The 17,152-nt window shown below is 43.7% G+C and overlaps 2 protein-coding genes across 4 annotated transcripts in view; both read right to left on the reverse strand.

The window, feature by feature from the left end:
• Positions 1 to 15,136, reverse strand: part of Clip4 (CAP-Gly domain containing linker protein family member 4) — a 66,072-nt gene extending 50,936 nt beyond the window's left edge. Inside the window, exons 1-2 of one of the 3 annotated variants that reach the window (XM_036171032.1) lie at positions 14,971 to 15,136; positions 7,904 to 8,051 (exon numbers count right to left, since the gene is read on the reverse strand). In XM_036171032.1, the coding sequence (XP_036026925.1) occupies positions 7,904 to 8,036 (133 nt within the window). In that variant the 5' untranslated portion in view covers positions 8,037 to 8,051; positions 14,971 to 15,136. Of the gene's footprint in view, positions 1 to 7,903; positions 8,052 to 14,442; positions 14,463 to 14,521; positions 14,850 to 14,970 lie in introns of those variants that run through there. The other 2 variants (XM_036171033.1, XM_036171034.1) reach the window with 2 other exon arrangements.
• Positions 14,825 to 17,152, reverse strand: part of LOC118571498 (translation initiation factor IF-2-like) — a 7,260-nt gene continuing 4,932 nt past the window's right edge. Inside the window, exon 3 of the mRNA XM_036170512.1 lies at positions 14,825 to 15,245. Within this exon, the coding sequence (XP_036026405.1) occupies positions 14,825 to 15,245 (421 nt within the window). The remainder of the gene's footprint in view (positions 15,246 to 17,152) is intronic.

A 17,152-nucleotide genomic window follows, 5' to 3' on the forward strand; every position in this document is an offset into this window, starting at 1 on the left:
GGACATGATTTGAATAAATGAAAATCCCGTTCATTTACTTTTTAAAAAATGATATGGGGGTTGGGGATTTAGCTCAGTGGTAGAGTACTTGCCTAGCAAGCACAAGGCCCTGAGTTCGGTCCTCAGCTCCGGCAAAAAAAAAAAAAAAAAAAAAAAAAAAAAAAAGATTAAAAAAAAAATGATATGGCTTCAGAATTGTCAGCAAGATATAAATGCAGCCTTTAACCTGATTTCTACATGGCTTCCTACTCAAAAAAACCTTGTTAAAGAGTTACTAGTTAGCTTATGCTATCACTATGTTAAAAACAATTCCTAAAGCCGGGCAGTGGTGGCGCACATCTTTAATCCCAGCACTCGGGAGGCAGAGCCAGGCGGATCTCTGTGAGTTCGAGGCCAGCCTGGGCTACCAAGTGAGTTCCAGGAAAGGTGCAAAGCTACACAGAGAAACACTGTCTCGAAAAACAAAAAAAAAATTCCTAGTAAGAAAAATAAAGTGGTTAGCTATGTAAAGTCTCCTAACATTTTTGAGAGTCATCTAATATATCTTTAAGTCTATTAAATATAAATCTACACGATAAAATAAAAATCCATTGCTAAACCTAAATGCATCCACCTTAAGTCAGAGAAGTAAAGGGTTGCCTGGGTGCAGTAACTACCTGGGGTCTCATGCTTCCTGAAAACGTGTATGTTAAGGAAATGTGTGTCTAGAAATTGTGAAATGGTGCATCCGACAACCTAGAAACCACAAGCCCAACAGCTCCGCACAGGTATTAAGTAGGAAGACAGAAGTTCTGCTATGGAAGAGGAAGAACCAAATGGCCCCAGGAGGCTGGGAAAGGAAAGGGGCTCTGATGTGAGCTGATCTGTTGCCATTGGTTCCATAGCAACAGCATTTTCTTCCGGTTCTGGTCTGCTCTTGGTGGTAGAGTGTGAAGGAGTTTTAATTTTGGAAGAATCTTCCTAGGAAAGGAAGATTCTGCCTCTGTCAAGGTCATTTTCTGTGCCTTGTGCGTCTTTGAATGCTTCAGCTTTTTAATGAAAACAACCGAGGGGTTTTTCTTATCTTTGAATCTATGTGGCTTTTTTGTGTTTGAAATTTCTGTCCCTTTGATTGAACAGAAAACTGAACTGTGACCCTATTTAATCTCTTCACTTTTTTTTTTAAAACAAATTTAAACAAAACTCAAATTCTAAAGTCATTCTGACTTCACATTAACTTTGGGGCTTTTCAGAGGGACCCAAAATTTTCTAATGAAAATGATTTTGTTCCCTCTCCTTATATAATGGGGTTGGGGTATAATCGATATACTACTCATTAATTGAGACTTATTTGCTTGAAAAGAATTATCAAGTAAAAGTGAAACTAATTGGAGGCCTCCTTGTTGTATTATACTGAGCAGTTTAAAATGCTAATAGCAGCAGGCGCTGTTTAACTCCATGATGTGATACTTCTGTGTTATAGACAGATGACTGACAGATGATAAATATCAGTGAGTTGTTGAGAAACTGTAGGAAATGCTTAGAAATCCGGTAGGCCCTGGTATAACTTATCAGCTACAATTCAAATTATCTGAAATGTCACAGAAATAACCACTTTTCAATATCAATCACATGATAATGAGCTCCCATTAAACCTTTAAGCATGATCTTAACTCCTGAATGACCTACAGATTTTTTTTAATTTTACTCCAATGTCTTTCTGAAAGTGTTATAAGCATCTACTATAAAAAAACAAATAAACAAACAAACAAAACCTGCCAGAGGATTTATGGGAAAGCCTGTAAACAACGGGTTTCTGGTAACTTAGAGACCAGAGGGTCTGGGTGAGACCCTCCAGAGCTCTGTGGAAAGCTAAGTGACCAGGAGGCTGCAGGCCTGGGCTGGGCAGAGCAAGACTCCAAGAACTGGCAGGCTAACTACGTTTATCACCTTGTTCGAAGTATCTCTGGTACTTCAATGTTGTGTGTCCAGATTTCCAGTGCCCCCTTTCCACTTACGGCTGCAACTTCACGGCAGTTTAGAAGAGTAAGCCTTTATAAACAAAGACAGGCAGCATTTTCCTCTCTGAATTCATCCCCTTCCGCCTGAACCCCAAACCCACAAGCTCTCACTGCGCACTTCATTTTCATAACACTATGCCCAGGAGAGCCTGTTTTCCTCCTAACGGGTCACAGTGTGTGAGGCTTGCTCTTGAAGTCCTCGGCCTGGAATGAATCTTAAAAGTCTGCTCTGAGGCTCCGTACTACCGGATGGCCTGAAGAAACCTGTCTGTCTCTCCGGCGCCAATGAAGCCTGGTGGGTATCGTCAGAGCTCTGGCTGGAACGTCCTATTTGAGAGCAAGCACAGAGCTGGATTTTCTGACGCACTTCTGTGAATACCCAAGCCAAGACTAAAGAGACTAAACTTATTTTACATGCATGTTAGTTTTACTGTGGTTGTCTCTGGTAAGAAATGTAGATGGTAGTAGGAGAAAATTATACTTCTGTAGAGAACCATGTTGCACCCATTGCCAGACCCTCACCCTGTCCATTGTCTTCGAAGTTTCAGCTCTCTGTAAGCCTGACTGCAACCTAAGTTTCTCTAGTTGTCCTCCAGTAGCGGGCCAGTACTTTCCAAACTGACATTTCCAATTTTCTGAATGTGCCTTTCCCCTGATTTCTCCAAGTTTAAGCTGTAATCACCGTGTGAACCTCAGGGAGACAGCCACCAGACACACAGGAACAACCTACACGCCTGCTGCTGTGGAACTTACTCAGAAGTTTGCTAGAGCACCAGATGGTAGCACCAAACATTCAAACTGGAAGCTAGGGCAGCCCATCCATTGCAAGCGCTGTCCTCATCTCAACATCTGGAGACTGGAGCATGAGTCCAGAAACCCAACTGCCTGGAAGGGGCTTCCAGCATTTGTTCCAGACTCTTTCAACTGTCCCCTAAACACCCGATGGCTAATGTCACAAAGTGGGCAGAGCAGTGGTTCTCAACCAGTGGGTCACAGTCCCCTTGGGAGTCAAATGAGCCTTCCATGGCAGTCACCTAACACCATCGGAAAACACAGGTACTTATATTAAGGTTCATAACACCAAAATAACGGTTATGAGTTAATAATGAAAATAACTATGGTTTGGGGTCAGCCCAACATGAGGAACTGTATTAAAGGGTCTAGGCATTAGGAAGGGTGAGAACCACTGGGGTAGAGGCTTAAGTGTCTTGATATACCTCCTGAAAGGAGGTGTTCTCGTGTTCACCATGTACTAAGTGACCACGGTGGGGCCCGGTGTGAAAAGCACTAATACAAGGTATCAGGGTGAATTTCCACCAGGTCCCAGAACCGTCCTGTGACCTGCTTCCAAAGACAACATGCCCAAACACTGAACCTAGGAACCTGGCTTCCTGAAAAGACAAGGATGAACAGTGTACCTGACCCTCACTGGAAGGAGCCTCAGCCATTACATGAGCCTATATAGACTCTTGGGCCAGCACTGCATGAGCCACCACATGGCCTTGAACGACTTACCAGGCATCATGCTGTGCACCTAGCTCAATGACTCTGAAGCCCTGCTGCACACTATCTGGAAAAAGGCAAACTGGCCTGAACAGGTGAAGCCTGGATGGAACTATAGCCCACTTGACCTTTTCAGCTGGTTCAAGCTGGATAAGCAGACACCCTGACTTCAGGGCTGCATAATTCCCTCCTGGCAGGGACGCTCACACTCTCTCATGCGTGAGTCTTAAAGCCTTTAAATGGCCACTGACTTGGCAAACAGCCTCCACAGGCATCAAACAGGAACCGCATGAACTGGAGCCATCAGAAGAGCCTGCTGAGGAGCCGCTGTGCATCCCGAGATGCCTGGGAAAGGGGAAGAAGGGAGGCCTGGGAGAATGTCTCAGAGCTGTCGTCACACTAAGGCAACAGAGGAGAATCTGGAAGGACAAGCCAGTGAACAACCTGGAGAAACGCCCTGCAAGGTTTCTCAATCATAAACTTGGGTGTGTTTCTTGCTAATAGCAGTTAATGGATTTGTTTGTCTGGTTCAATTCACTCACTCATCCACTACTCACTTTCACAGGCACAGGACATTTCTAATGGAGACATTTCTCCACACCTGAAGAGCCTCTTCATGCCCTACAAGAATTCTTTCTTTGCTGAGAGGATTAAGACTTCCCCAGGAATGAGCTCCCTAGTTAGTTAGCCAATACCAAGTGGACAGTCCTGAAATCAGAGGCATGCAAGCAGGACTCAGCAGGCTGTATTTCTATATATGCTTGTGCTGTGTGTATGTGTGTGTGTGTGTGTGTGTGTGTGTGTGTGTGTGTAAAACAATAAAACAATAACATTTCAAGGAAAAGAAGCCATGAATTTGAGAGGGATGGGGGAGCTGGGAGGGACTGGAGAGGATGGGGAAGGTTAAATGGTATAATTACAGTTTAATTTTAAATATTTTCGAAAAGTGAATGCCTATTCCAGCACTGATGGTACTAGGGGAAATGATGAAATGTCTCTTTAGAGGAATTGATGGAATATAATAACAACTAAATAAATGCACTAAGAGATAATGCATATATTGATAAGAATAGATCTCAAAATGTGTATTAATGAATCAATTAAGTTATAGAATTAGATAGACATTCACATATAACTGTAAATATATAAAATGATACTACCTGTTATTGCAAGTCTTCCCATAGGTAATGAAATATAACACAGGATCTCATTACTTACACTTCTATTTAGTATGAATCATCAGATCCTTTATTTTGTTACCTAGATGATAGTAGTTACCTCTGGGAACAAGAGGAATGGCGTCAGAGGAAAAACAGAGAAAATCTGAACTGCATCTCTTTGAAATTTTTTTAGCTAAATCAAATAATAATGTCTCAGTTAGGGTTTCTATTGGTGTGAAGAGACACCATGACCACAGCAACTCTTACAAAGAAAAAAGATTTCATTGGGGTGGCTTACATTTTCAGAGTTCATTATCATTGTGGTGTGACATGGTGGTGTGCAGGCAGGCATGGTGCTGGAGAAGGAGCCAAGTGTTCTACAGCTTGACCCACAGGCAACAGGAAGTGAACTGAGACACTGGGTGTGGCTTGAGCATATAGGGGACCTCAAAGCCCGCCTCCAGTGACACACTTCCGCCAACAAAGCCACACCTCCTGAACAGTGCCACTCACTCCCTTTGGGGGTCATTTTCTTTCAAACCACCACAAATAACTATGTCAAAAGTTCACCATCCCAACTGTGGCTATATACCAATACAAATGCATGTAAGTCAAATGGATTATTTTCTCCAGAAAAATTAATCCTATATAAAAAGGAGAAATATGTGAAAAATACCCCATACCAAAAACCCACAAAAATAACGGGCATGCCAATAAATATAAGAGTCTTCTTTAGAGAAACGTAAAAGTGCAGACACTTGAGCTGAAAAGAAACACCACACTCGTGGATTGTAAGAGAAACAACTAAAAGCTGTCCGTTCTCTACAGAGCTTTTAAGTAATTTCAGTTCTAATCAAACCTTCGCTAGGATTTACTGGAGAGGGACAGAGACACGCATGTTCTTCTTCTGTGTCAGAGCTGCTCCAACGCTGACGAGACAAGACAAGCCCTCGGGATCTTGTTACAATGTAGATTCTAACCTAGTAACTCTCTGCTCAGCCCCAGACTACCTTTCTAATGAGCTCCAAGACACCACATAACAGCCTGAGAGACAGACAGTAGCAAAGATCTGGAAAGGAAATGTAAGAGAAATAAGCAAGAATTGTGAGCGAAGAACATGGGCCCTGAGGGTAGGGAAAATCTGCAACAATGCTTCAGTAATTAAAAACAATCAAATGGGGTTTTCCAGAGGACCAGGGTTCAATTCCCAGCACCCACATGGCAGCCAACTCCAGTCCCAGGGGATCCAATGGCCCTGTCTGGCTTCCAAGGGCACTAGGCATGAACATGACACATAGACATACACACAGATAAAACACACACATATGTAGGTATTTTTTAATTTAAAAAAGAAAAACACTCAAATGGCAAGAAAGTAGGCATCTCGTTTAAATAATAATAGCAATTGGTTACTCTTATTAAATGTTTGACTAGTAGCTGGATAGGATTCCTCCTCTTTTTTTTTTTTTTTGAGACAGGACAGGGTTTCTCTATAGTTCTGGCTGTCCTTGGAGCTCACTCTGTAGACCAGGCTGGCCTTGAACTCACAGAGATCCACCTGCCTTTGCCTCCCGAGTGCTGGGATTAAAGGCATGCCACCACCAAGCCCAGAATTCTTGACACCACTTTTTAAGGCAACACCTGGGATGAAGAGCCTGACCACCAGAAACTGTTGAGACTAGAAACATGTGATCAAAGTGCAGACAAAGAATCATATTCAAATTACCTCCAAATGTGTGGTGTTTTGAATGCGCTGTCTCCCATAAGTCTCAGGCATTTAAATATTTGTTCCCTAGTCGGTGGCTGTTTGGGAAGGATTAGCAGTGGACTTACTGGGGGGAAATATGTCACTGTGGATGGGCTTTGAAGTTTCAAAAGACTCCCACCTGCTTCCTGTTTGTGGGTCAAGATATGAGCTCTCAGCTGTCCCGCCTCCATACCTGGTGCTTGCTGCCTTGCTCCCCCACCACAATGGTGACAAACTCTTCATCCTCTGGAACTGCACGCCCAAAATAAACCCTTCCTTCTATAAGTTGCCTTAGTCACGGTTTCCTACCACAGCAATAAAAAAAAGTAACTAATATGCCCACAATTGAGGACCTACATACAAGAGACCGACTAGCTATGTCGGGGTCTCACAAATGAAATTTCTACATGGGAACACCCACACACATGCCAAGTGCCCGTCATCCTACTAGAAGCAATGTTACTTTCAGGCAGGCAAAGGGGCCAATACTAGTTAACATCTTCCAGTGTGTATCTTCAGCAAACGTTAAGCAGCTAACGTCGAGTGGGTAGCCCATGCCAAGGCCTGCTGGTCTAGTTAAGGAAATAACTGATTCAAGACAAGTGTCCTAAGCAGGCCCAAAGTCCTTTTGCTCAAGGTTCCCCACATAGCTGATTTTGTCAGAACTGAAATGCATGCAGCCGACATTCGTCAATGCTACACAGAGATAATTCTAGGACCCAGGTATGTTTCAGGTGATTCCTTGGGTGACTGTTACCACAATCTGGATACAGAAAGCACACACTTGGAAATGAGGAGGCACTAAAATAGATACAAAGGGGTTTTAAGGCAAATTCCTAGTGTAGTAACTTTAATCTACTAATATATTAATACTCCAGAGCTGAAGTATCCCTCCAAAGATGAGCTGAAATGGTGACTGATTTGACCTGAAAACTCTTAACCACAGTGGAAATGTAACAATCCTGTTTACCTCCTAAAATTATTTTATTCATTCACTAACAATCTTATATTCTTGGAGGGATTAAATAAAAAAGGACAAAAGCTAGGCCCATTCCAAGTTTACATGTTACAGACGAGGCTTAAATGGATCAGCTTCAATAAAAGTCAATTTTATTCCAGCCTCCATGACGATCTCGGACTAGCCCTGCCTAAGCACATGGTGCTTTTGCAAGTCAGTATGTTTAACCAAAATTAATACATCGGTAGCAGAATAGCACATGCTTAAGCACCATTACAATCTAAAAATAAAATCCTCCAAATCCATAAAAGTGCTTAAAATCAACACTTTTACATAATAAAAATGCTGACAGCAGAAATAAAGCATTGAGCTTAAGGGCTGTGATAAGCAATTGTGTTTTTGAAAAAGGAAAAGTTTGAAAATCTTATAAAAATCACTGCAAATGGTTTCAAGATCATATGAGTACAAAAAGAGCCTGAGACCAGGGAGTCCAGTTAAAACCAGTTCACAGACAACAGACCCACCCATGACCTACCACAGTCCGAAGGCATCGGTGCTGCAGAAATGGAGAAGATGACCGGTGTGTCAGAGCCTGTGAATAAAAACGGATATCTTCCGATCAGTGAACTTCCTTCCAATGGAAAATCCGGGAGGTCCTCAATGGTCATCTTCTAGAAAGGCACCTATAACGGGAAAGGAAAACTCAGAACGCATTTCCACTTCACTAGTGCGCAACTTGGGGTGACTGCCTTCAGTCACAAAGATCCTGACACGTTCAACGTCTGAGCAAACAGTTGTCTGAGAGCTATGAGTCGCTTCCCACAGCCTCGCACCATCAACAGCTCATGCACTGCTGCAATACAAAGCTCAGGAGAGAGAAACTACAACCGACTTTTTAAAAAAATGAACTTGCCACTAAGAGATAAAAATGTGTTCACAGGGCTGAGCTAACCCAAAGGGCAGCCTTAAACAAGGGCACAGTACCCTCAGTGAACCGACCTTAGCTCTCATAATGTATCATCATCAGCCACTGGAGCCCACGCCACGTGCTCATCACACAAGAAGACTTAGATCAGCATGTTGCCATTAATTTCTGATATTCCCAGAAAACATCATGCAAATTAATTATTTCATTTATCACAAGGGGAAGAGACGGCTGAGACTGTCCCACATAGCAATGTGGGGGCGTCTGCTTACTTGACAGGAAGAGGGCTGTGACTTTAAACCGTATCAACTCATAATCACCTCCTCCCAGAAAACATCAGGCTGTAGAAGAAATTTGTTCTAAGTTAGACCTGGGTCTATTCCCGGCCTATACTCAGAAACATCATAGAGAGCAGAAAAATGTTAAGTGAAGTTCAGCAATTAAACTAAAAACTTAGTGTCTTTTGATTCCATTATGAAATAATATGAATCCTCATGTCTATTTTTAGATATAAGTAAAACCAAATGACTTTAGAGTATATTCAATACAAAGAACACAAGAAAGAAAGGAAAAAGCTAGCTAGCAGCTTAATCTAGTAGGAGATATACCACATATATGATTCTGTGTGTGCTTTTAACATTTCAGCCACAAACATATGCTGGCTGATTTTACATCAACTTGACGAGACCATAGTCACCTGGGAAGAACTCTCAAATGCCCCCACCAGGCTGGCCTGCGGGCAAGCCTGTGGTACATTGTCTTGATTGACAAATGATGGGAGAGGGCCCAGCTCACTGTGGGCTGTGCCATCCCTGGGCTGGTGGTCCTGGGTACCGTACGAAAGCAGGCTGAGCAAGCCAGTCAGCAGCATCCTCCACGGCCTCTGCCTCAGCTCCTGCCTCCAGGTTCCTGCCCTGACTTCCCTGATAGTGGACTTACACACTGTAAGATGAAATAACCTTTTCCTCCGCAAGTTGTTTTGGATCACGGTGTTTCGTCGCTGCTGCAGAAACCCTAAGGCAGTACGTTACCCTAACTGAGTCACCTTTACAGCCCACTCAGCTCCAAGGAAACCGTCACTTGGAACTAAGTGCTTTCTTCCCCACTTAATTCAGACCTTTTCTCTCTGTGAACAAAAGGAACAGGGAGGTGTAAGTCCTTTTGACTTAAGGAGTACACCCTTGTGTGCACAGGAATGTTCCACATTAAACAAACAGCCTGGCTCTCACTATATTAAAGGGATCTCAGATTTTTTGTTGGGGGTAGGGAGGACTGGTACGGAAATTACTTGCCACCCAATACATGGAATCTTTTGACATTTACCTTGCCGCATACACAGGAACAACCCAAGACTAAAGGGTCAGTGTTAAACAGTTGGGTGATCTTCATTAACCATTCCAAACAGTAAGGAGACCCACTAACACAGCCCCTTCCTTCTCATTACACTCTTGGTAACAAGTCTGAGTAAACATCCCCCCACAGTAGGTAGGAAGCTTCCTTTGGAACAAAAACAAAAACAAAATCCAGTAAGCATCTATTACGGTTACCACACACAAGGCCCTGTTGGAGATGTTTCAGGGGGACCGAAGGACCACACATGGGAGACAGCTTGAAATCTATCTTTAAAATGAGGGATCATTGATGAGCACAGGTGGTGGTGACAGAGAAGAGGACATGTTCCCACCAGTGAGGACCAGGAACCTTTGCCATGGGAGTTTCGAAGAATCGGAGCATATCCTGAGCTGAGCCTGGGAAGAAACTGAAAAGGACCCCACGCTGTAGGGCAGGCACCTGGGAAAGCAGGCAGATGCAAAGCTAACCCCATTTGGGGTTTGGGGTGGTTTTTCTGTTTGTTTGTTTTTGTTTTTGTTTGGGGGGGTAGCTACACTGGTTCTTAGCTGATTTAAAAACAAAACAAACAAAACAAAACAACTCAATTCCATAAGCACTGGGGAACTGGCATACTAAAAGAGACCGGCATATTTAAAGTCGTGTTTTAGGAAGAGTAATCTGACTGTAATCACACTTCGGGGACTCAGACATGTTTTCTGTACTCTTAATTTGTCAGCACAGTGAGGAAGAAATTGCTCACTGTGACCCCCACCCCCCCCCCCCCGCCCCCAGAGCACCTGTCATTTCTTGCAGATGGTCAAGACCCTTCAAGGTTAGACCTGCGTCTGGAGAGAACTCCGAGGGTAAAGCATCTGCTGTGCAAGTGTAAGGACTAGAGTTCTGATCCTCAGGACCCACGTTAAAGTGGGGTGGGCACAGCGGCCCAACCTGTGATAACAATACTCGGGAGGTGGAGACGGAGACTGCCCAGGGCAGGCTGCGTTCATGGACCAGACAAATCAGAATATCAGGTGTCAGCCAGGGACCTTGCCTTTGTAAATAAAGTCAAAAACTGTGGCGGAGGGCAGGTGCCATCAACGTCTGGCCAGAAGCATGCTCACATGTAAATATGCATACATATGTGCGCGCACATAACCAAAAAATAATAGAACTACATTTTACACAGCTGTCAGCTACCACAAAAACAAGACTATACCATCTTGCACACGTCATAAACATTAAAATTCCAGATCCAAGGTGCAAAGATAATTAACCTAAGACATGGAATCCACTTCATTGTTTTGCATGATACTTCAAGGCCAAAGAAGCCACAGTATTACCTAATCCACATGAGGAATATTCTTTATATTTTTGCATCTTAATGGCATTTTTCCCAGTCCCATTTCTTTACCTTCTTGGGGAATGATATCTTTCATTTCATCCCAAACTACACAGTACACAAGTTTCACCTGTTCTCAAATTCTTCCCCAGAAGCCATTTCCAGATCTAAAGGGCTACAGCACCCAGAACCTTGATCAAGTATGCAGATATACTGATCTGAGTTGGGTAGGTGTTTTTTCCAAAATCTCCTGGTTAGGGCTGGTTTGAAGAAATCATCCCTGATTAACTGGGTACAAACAGTTCTTACAGTCCTCCAAACTTTCAGGCGCATAAGAATTTCATCTTACTCCACTAACTCAAACCACTTCTGAGTAAAAGCACATTGTCACTTGGCTCCAACCACTCATGATTTTTCCTAGGAGCCTGATCCCGCCTTTGCAGACCAGTAATGAGAAATGCCAACCAACGTCTTCAGAGAGGTCGGGCCTCTAAAAAGAGTTGACCAAGGCCAATAAGTTCTTTCAGAATTGTTGATTTCTCTGATGCTGGGGATTGAACCTCTGGCCTCACATATGCCAGGCAAACACTCTACCACTGAGCTACACCCCGGCCTTTCCCTCAAGTGCTTGAGAAACAGCTGAAAAGCGGCATACTGGAGGTCTTGACTAACAAGGAAAGCCAAGCTGTGTCCGTGTTGATTAGAATCACAACCAGTTCATTCAGTTTCCCATCACAGTCAGTCATGGGTGTCTATGTTCATGAAATCCCAAAACAAGACCACATATTTACTTTTTATGAGCACAACTCCAATGATCCTTTCATTTGCTACCTATTAAACATCTGTTCACTCGCCACACATCTATTGCAAGCATGTAAGCCTCTGTTTTCATGAGACTCAAAAACAAACCTAAGCATATGAGCATGTAAATGCAAGGCTCCAGTGAGCCTTTTATTTGCTACAGGCAAAACACTGGACAAGAAGCTCTAGAGAGAACATCAGACACCCGCCCTCAAGAAGTTCAGTCTCATGTTTGATAAATATTGTTTCCCATTAAGTCCTAAGCTATCCATCCCAAAGATAAGGAACTGAGTTATGTCCTTGTCTTGTGGATTCCAGCCCAGGGCTAGGTTGCTACAAGAAAGCACAATTACTGTACAATAAGTACTATGACCTAGGAGAACTGGGTACTATGTAGACACAGATAGAAGACAGTTAGCATAGGACTTCTGGCCCCTAATAATTAAAGGCTGGAATGTCCAACTAGGTAGCTACAATCCACATGTGGCTTTTCAAATTAAATTAAAACTTCCTTTGGTCTAGCTCAGACCAATGTCTGTGGGCTTCAGGTGGGGGACTGGTTCAGACAACCAAGTTTGGGGTGACACACACACACACACACACACACACACACACACACACCAAAAAAAAAAAAAAGCCATCTGAAATAGTTCAAGTTCCTAAATGTACACTCACCCAAAACTAATACAAAAATCAAATACATCATGTGTTTCAGACAGTGCTTACAGCGTGATCATGTGACCTCACTTCAGCCTTGGTTCTGGTCACACAGTGTGTGCACTGCACACATGGACATGCCATTCAATGCCATGTGACACCACCTGAAATAGCTCCACCCAGATGCAAGACCAGGTGTGGACACAGTTTGCAGTGTTTTTACAGAGTTCTGCTCCTACAGAAACATAATGGTTTAATTACAGAAAACAAAGGCTTTTAATAAGTCCCCATTGTTGCTCTGCAGCATGTAAGCATCAAATCAGCATATTTTAGAATTAGATTTTGTTAGAATGTTGATTTTGCTAATTGCTGTTTGTGTTCTAAACTTTAAAAAAAAAATCACTAACTGGGCATGGCAGCACATGCCTTAGCCCTAGTACTCGGGAGACAGAGACAAGCAGATCTCAATGAGTTCAAAGCTAGCCTTATCTACATAGTGAGTTCCATTCCAGGACAACCAGAGCTATACACAGTGAGACCATGTCTCAAAATATATAATTTTTTAATCAAAAATTATTGGCGCTAAAGAAATGAGTCAGCAGTTACGAGCCCTGGCTACTCTGGTACCCAGGTTGGGTTCCCACCATCCACATGACAGCTCCAGTTCCTGAAACTCCAGTCCCAGGGGATCCAACACCCTATTCTGGCCTCCACAGGCACCAGGCACATACACACAGGCAGGCAAAATACTCATGCATGTAAAATCAAAATAAATCTTTTTTTAAATCATAAATTAATTCTGGTTTTGGATTAGGGCAGAATTTCCAACAACTTCTAAAGCATCTTAAACATACATATATTTATTATGTATACTTACGATGTTTGTATTTAGTGTATTGTCAGCACTAGAGATCAATTCTGCAAAACGCTGAAGATGTTCCATATCCTGTAGTATTAAATGTTCATCCAACTTAAATGTAAAACTAAACAACCATCTCTTTATCTCGCAAACTTGTTTTCATCTTTAATAAACAGTAAAATCATATGTATACCAAAGAATTGTTCTAAAGTATATTATTTATTGTCAATAAATGTTTGATTTGTATGTCTGTTTTACATACATGGGATTGTGTAATATGCCCTGTTTGGGCTCTATCTGAAAATTCAAGGGGTCAATTTGCACGTGGCTAATGCCACCATAACCAGAAGGACATTTCACCTATGGACATTCTCCATTCCTGAAGGAGAACAGTACAGATCACTCCTCAGAAAACACACAATTTACAGATGCCTGAAATGAGAAATGAAGGCTGATCTGCCCAGCAAGCCCACAGCAGTGTAATTATAAATAATTAAGAGAACAGGAAGACTAAAAGCAACCAGAAGCTGAAAGGGTTTTAACAGAGAGACCCAGTGAAGTGGATTCCGGCAACTCAGGCTTACAAGTAAGTATTTCAAACCTGGGATTGTTATAAGCAAAATGGTAACATTATAATCATTGCTTTTTTTTTTTTTTTTTTTTTTTTAAGGCCTTGCTATTGGAGTTGTATCTGGGAAATGGGATCCTGGAAATAAATCCAGCGAATAGTGCACCGTGTGCTAAATCTACAGAAGAGATGTAAACACTTCAGTTGTTTGTCCCGAGTCAATCTTTGAGCCCATGCAGTCCCTAACAAATGAAATCATTACCAAAAACCTGCATCATATCTACGTTCAAATGAAACCAGGATGGTTTGCATCCTCAAAAAAATATAGAAAGCTGGAATCCTGCCATTTTCAAGTCTCCCCTTTCCCTCCAGACTCTGTGTCCTACGCCACCTGCTCTTCTGCCATGCAGTCAATTTAAACGGTGCAGGACCTGCAAATGTCAAAGCAAGAGTCAACTGCAACTAAAGTATCATATGGATGTCTCCACTCAGGAACACACTTCAGAAGACACTCTTTTTACGCTATGCTAGCGCTACAATATACAATATACTCAACACCAAGTTACAATCCTACAAAAATAGCATTCTGATACCTGTGATAGCAGAGTCACAGAACAGACTTCGAATCCCACATGCCTAACCAGCGTCCGGATGAAGTGAACCCCCTCTCACCTTAGCTACGAACCGGTCCATTTCATTCATGCGGTTCCGCACGGGACAGGTCTCTGCACCCACCCTCCTGTAACTTCCCAAGGCGAACCAGAACGAAGGAATCTCCAAGCAGCAACGCGAGGCAGAGGCAGTTTAGTTTTGAGCACCCGTGGGCCAAGGATTTCTTAGTGATCTAAGTCAGAAGAGGCGGCGACAGAGAACCTCAAGAGGCCCGCGTGGAGAAACCCACCAGGGTGAGCAGTCCCGCGCGTGGGAGATCCTCCCGGGCGTCCACGGAGCACGAGCCCCAGCAGAGCACCCATCTCAGCCGGCAAGCAACCGACACGAGCACCCACCTCCCCGGCAGCCAGGGCCGCGTCCTGGGAGGCCTCTGATCGCCCCAGTGCCGCCCGGCCTCCCGGCCTCCCGGGGCTCCACCAGGGGCGCCCCCCAAGAGTCCCGCCACCTGCCTGCTCCGGGTCCCCGGCGGAGCGCCAGCTGCGGACGCGGGGCGCCGAGGCGAGGCGCAGGATCGCGCTCCCGCCCTCCCGCAGGGGTCCCGTGGCCGCTGCGGAGCCTCCAGCGGGCCGCTGCAACCCGCCGCCTTCCACGCCGCGCGCGCCGGAACCGGGCCCCACGCGCGGGTCGGCGCGCGCGCAGTGCAGCCGCCCGGGCTGCGCGCAGGCCTCGGCCCTCGGCCCCCCCGCGCACGCGCCTGCGTTCGCCGGCCTGGAGCTTTGCGCCCAAATTAATATTTAAGGGCCATGTTAAGACAATGAAAACACAAGCCAAAAACTTTGTAAAGCTAAAAGCTATACAAAGTACATAGCTGATGTTATCTGAAAGAACTCTTTAAACGTGATAATGAGAAAATTCAAATTCTTTAAATGAGCAAAAGACACCTCACCAAAGAAGAAACACGTGTAGACCATCAGTATATGAACAACATAAGTCTTTGGGAACTCCAAATTAAAAAAGGAATGAGATACCACTATACATCTATTAGAAGGACTAAAATTCTCAACACTAACAGAGGCTGATGAGTATGGAGCATGGAGAACTCCCATTCATTACTTAAGGAGGTTGCAAAATAGTTCTGACACTTTAGAACACAGCCTGGTAGTTCCTTAGAGTCTGACCCTATGAGCCAGCAGCTGGACTCACACACACACACACACACACACACACACCCCTAAATCCAAATATTAGAGCAACTAAGGCATCCTCTGTCTTTAGTAGATGGATGGATAAACTGTGGGGGAAACATAATATTTAGCAACAATAAGCAATGGGCTATTGAGCCACAAAAAGACAAAGGGGAGCTTAAGTGAATATTGTTCAAAGAGAAGAGTCAGCCTGGTTATATACTGCATGTCTTCAGCAAAACAGCATTCCAGTTGTCATGGGCAGTAGTGAAGGTAACCCCCTTCCAGCTGGCATCCTAGAAAAGGTGAAACTATGGTAAAATTAAATGCTCTGTGGGCTTGGCATGGTGGCACATACCTTTAATCCCAGCACTCAAGAGGCAGAGGCAGGCGGATCTCTGTGAGTTCGAGGTCAGCCTGGTCTACGAAGAGAGTTCCAGGATGCCAGGGCTGTTAAACAAAGAAACTCTTGTTTCAAAAAACCAAAATACAAATAAGTAAATAAGTGCTCAGCGGTTACCAGGACTAGGGAAGAGTAGGAAAGATGGAATGATGCATACAAGGGATTTGGGGGACAAGAACACTATTCTGACACTGTAATGGTGAAGACATTATACATTTGTCAAAACCCATATAATTTACAACTTGATGGGTTAGTTGTAAACTATGGGCCTTCTTTAATAATAATGTTATCAATAATTCAACAATTATCAAAAGAAAGACTAGACTGTGGAGGAATTTCAATACTCTGCTCAGGTTTGGAGCACTGCCCTGATTTCCTGATCATGTACTATATATATATGTTTAACAAAAAGGGAAAAAAATGTATTTCTTTGACATCTGTCTACATGGCTGGACAGTGTCTGCATTCAATGACTGAAGCTGCGTTCATTTGTCTGAGGTTGTTCTGTGTGCTCTGTTCAGGTCATCCACCTATGCCTTCGCAGAAATGAATTTCACCAGAGCTCTGAGTAGACAGATTCATTTATACTATGACTTACCCAAATCATGTGACCGACTTCTCACTGTCACCCAGAAAAATATATATATATATCGGTCCCTCATGGACCTTCCTTAGCAGAGTCCAAATTGCTTAGCGTGTTAGTGGGGAGCGTATGGATATGGGTGTTTTCATAATGGGCTCCCTCAGGTCCTAGGTAGGTTCCAGTTACAGAAAGCCAAGGTGGTAACAGCAGGCTTTAGCTTGCCTCCCTCTGATGGAGTCCTCTTTGAGTGTCCCAGCTAGCCAACTGTCCCTACAGGCAACAAATGCATAACAATGACATGCCTAGGGTGCTATGGATACAAGATTTAAAGGGCCAGGCACTATTAATTAAGACCCTTAACTTACTGCTCAAGTAAGGCAGGATTAAGACAGGGGAAGAACCTTAGTTACCCCTACAAGCCCTTCACTTCACAGCAGGGAAGAAGTCAGAATGCTTTTAGAGACTCTTACAGTGCCGGCCAAGTTACTACAGAAATCAATCACCCTGAATTCCCACTCAGG

The sequence above is a fragment of the Onychomys torridus genome, chromosome 21, assembly GCF_903995425.1.
Source record: "Onychomys torridus chromosome 21, mOncTor1.1, whole genome shotgun sequence".
NCBI classification, from domain to species: Eukaryota; Metazoa; Chordata; class Mammalia; order Rodentia; family Cricetidae; genus Onychomys; species Onychomys torridus.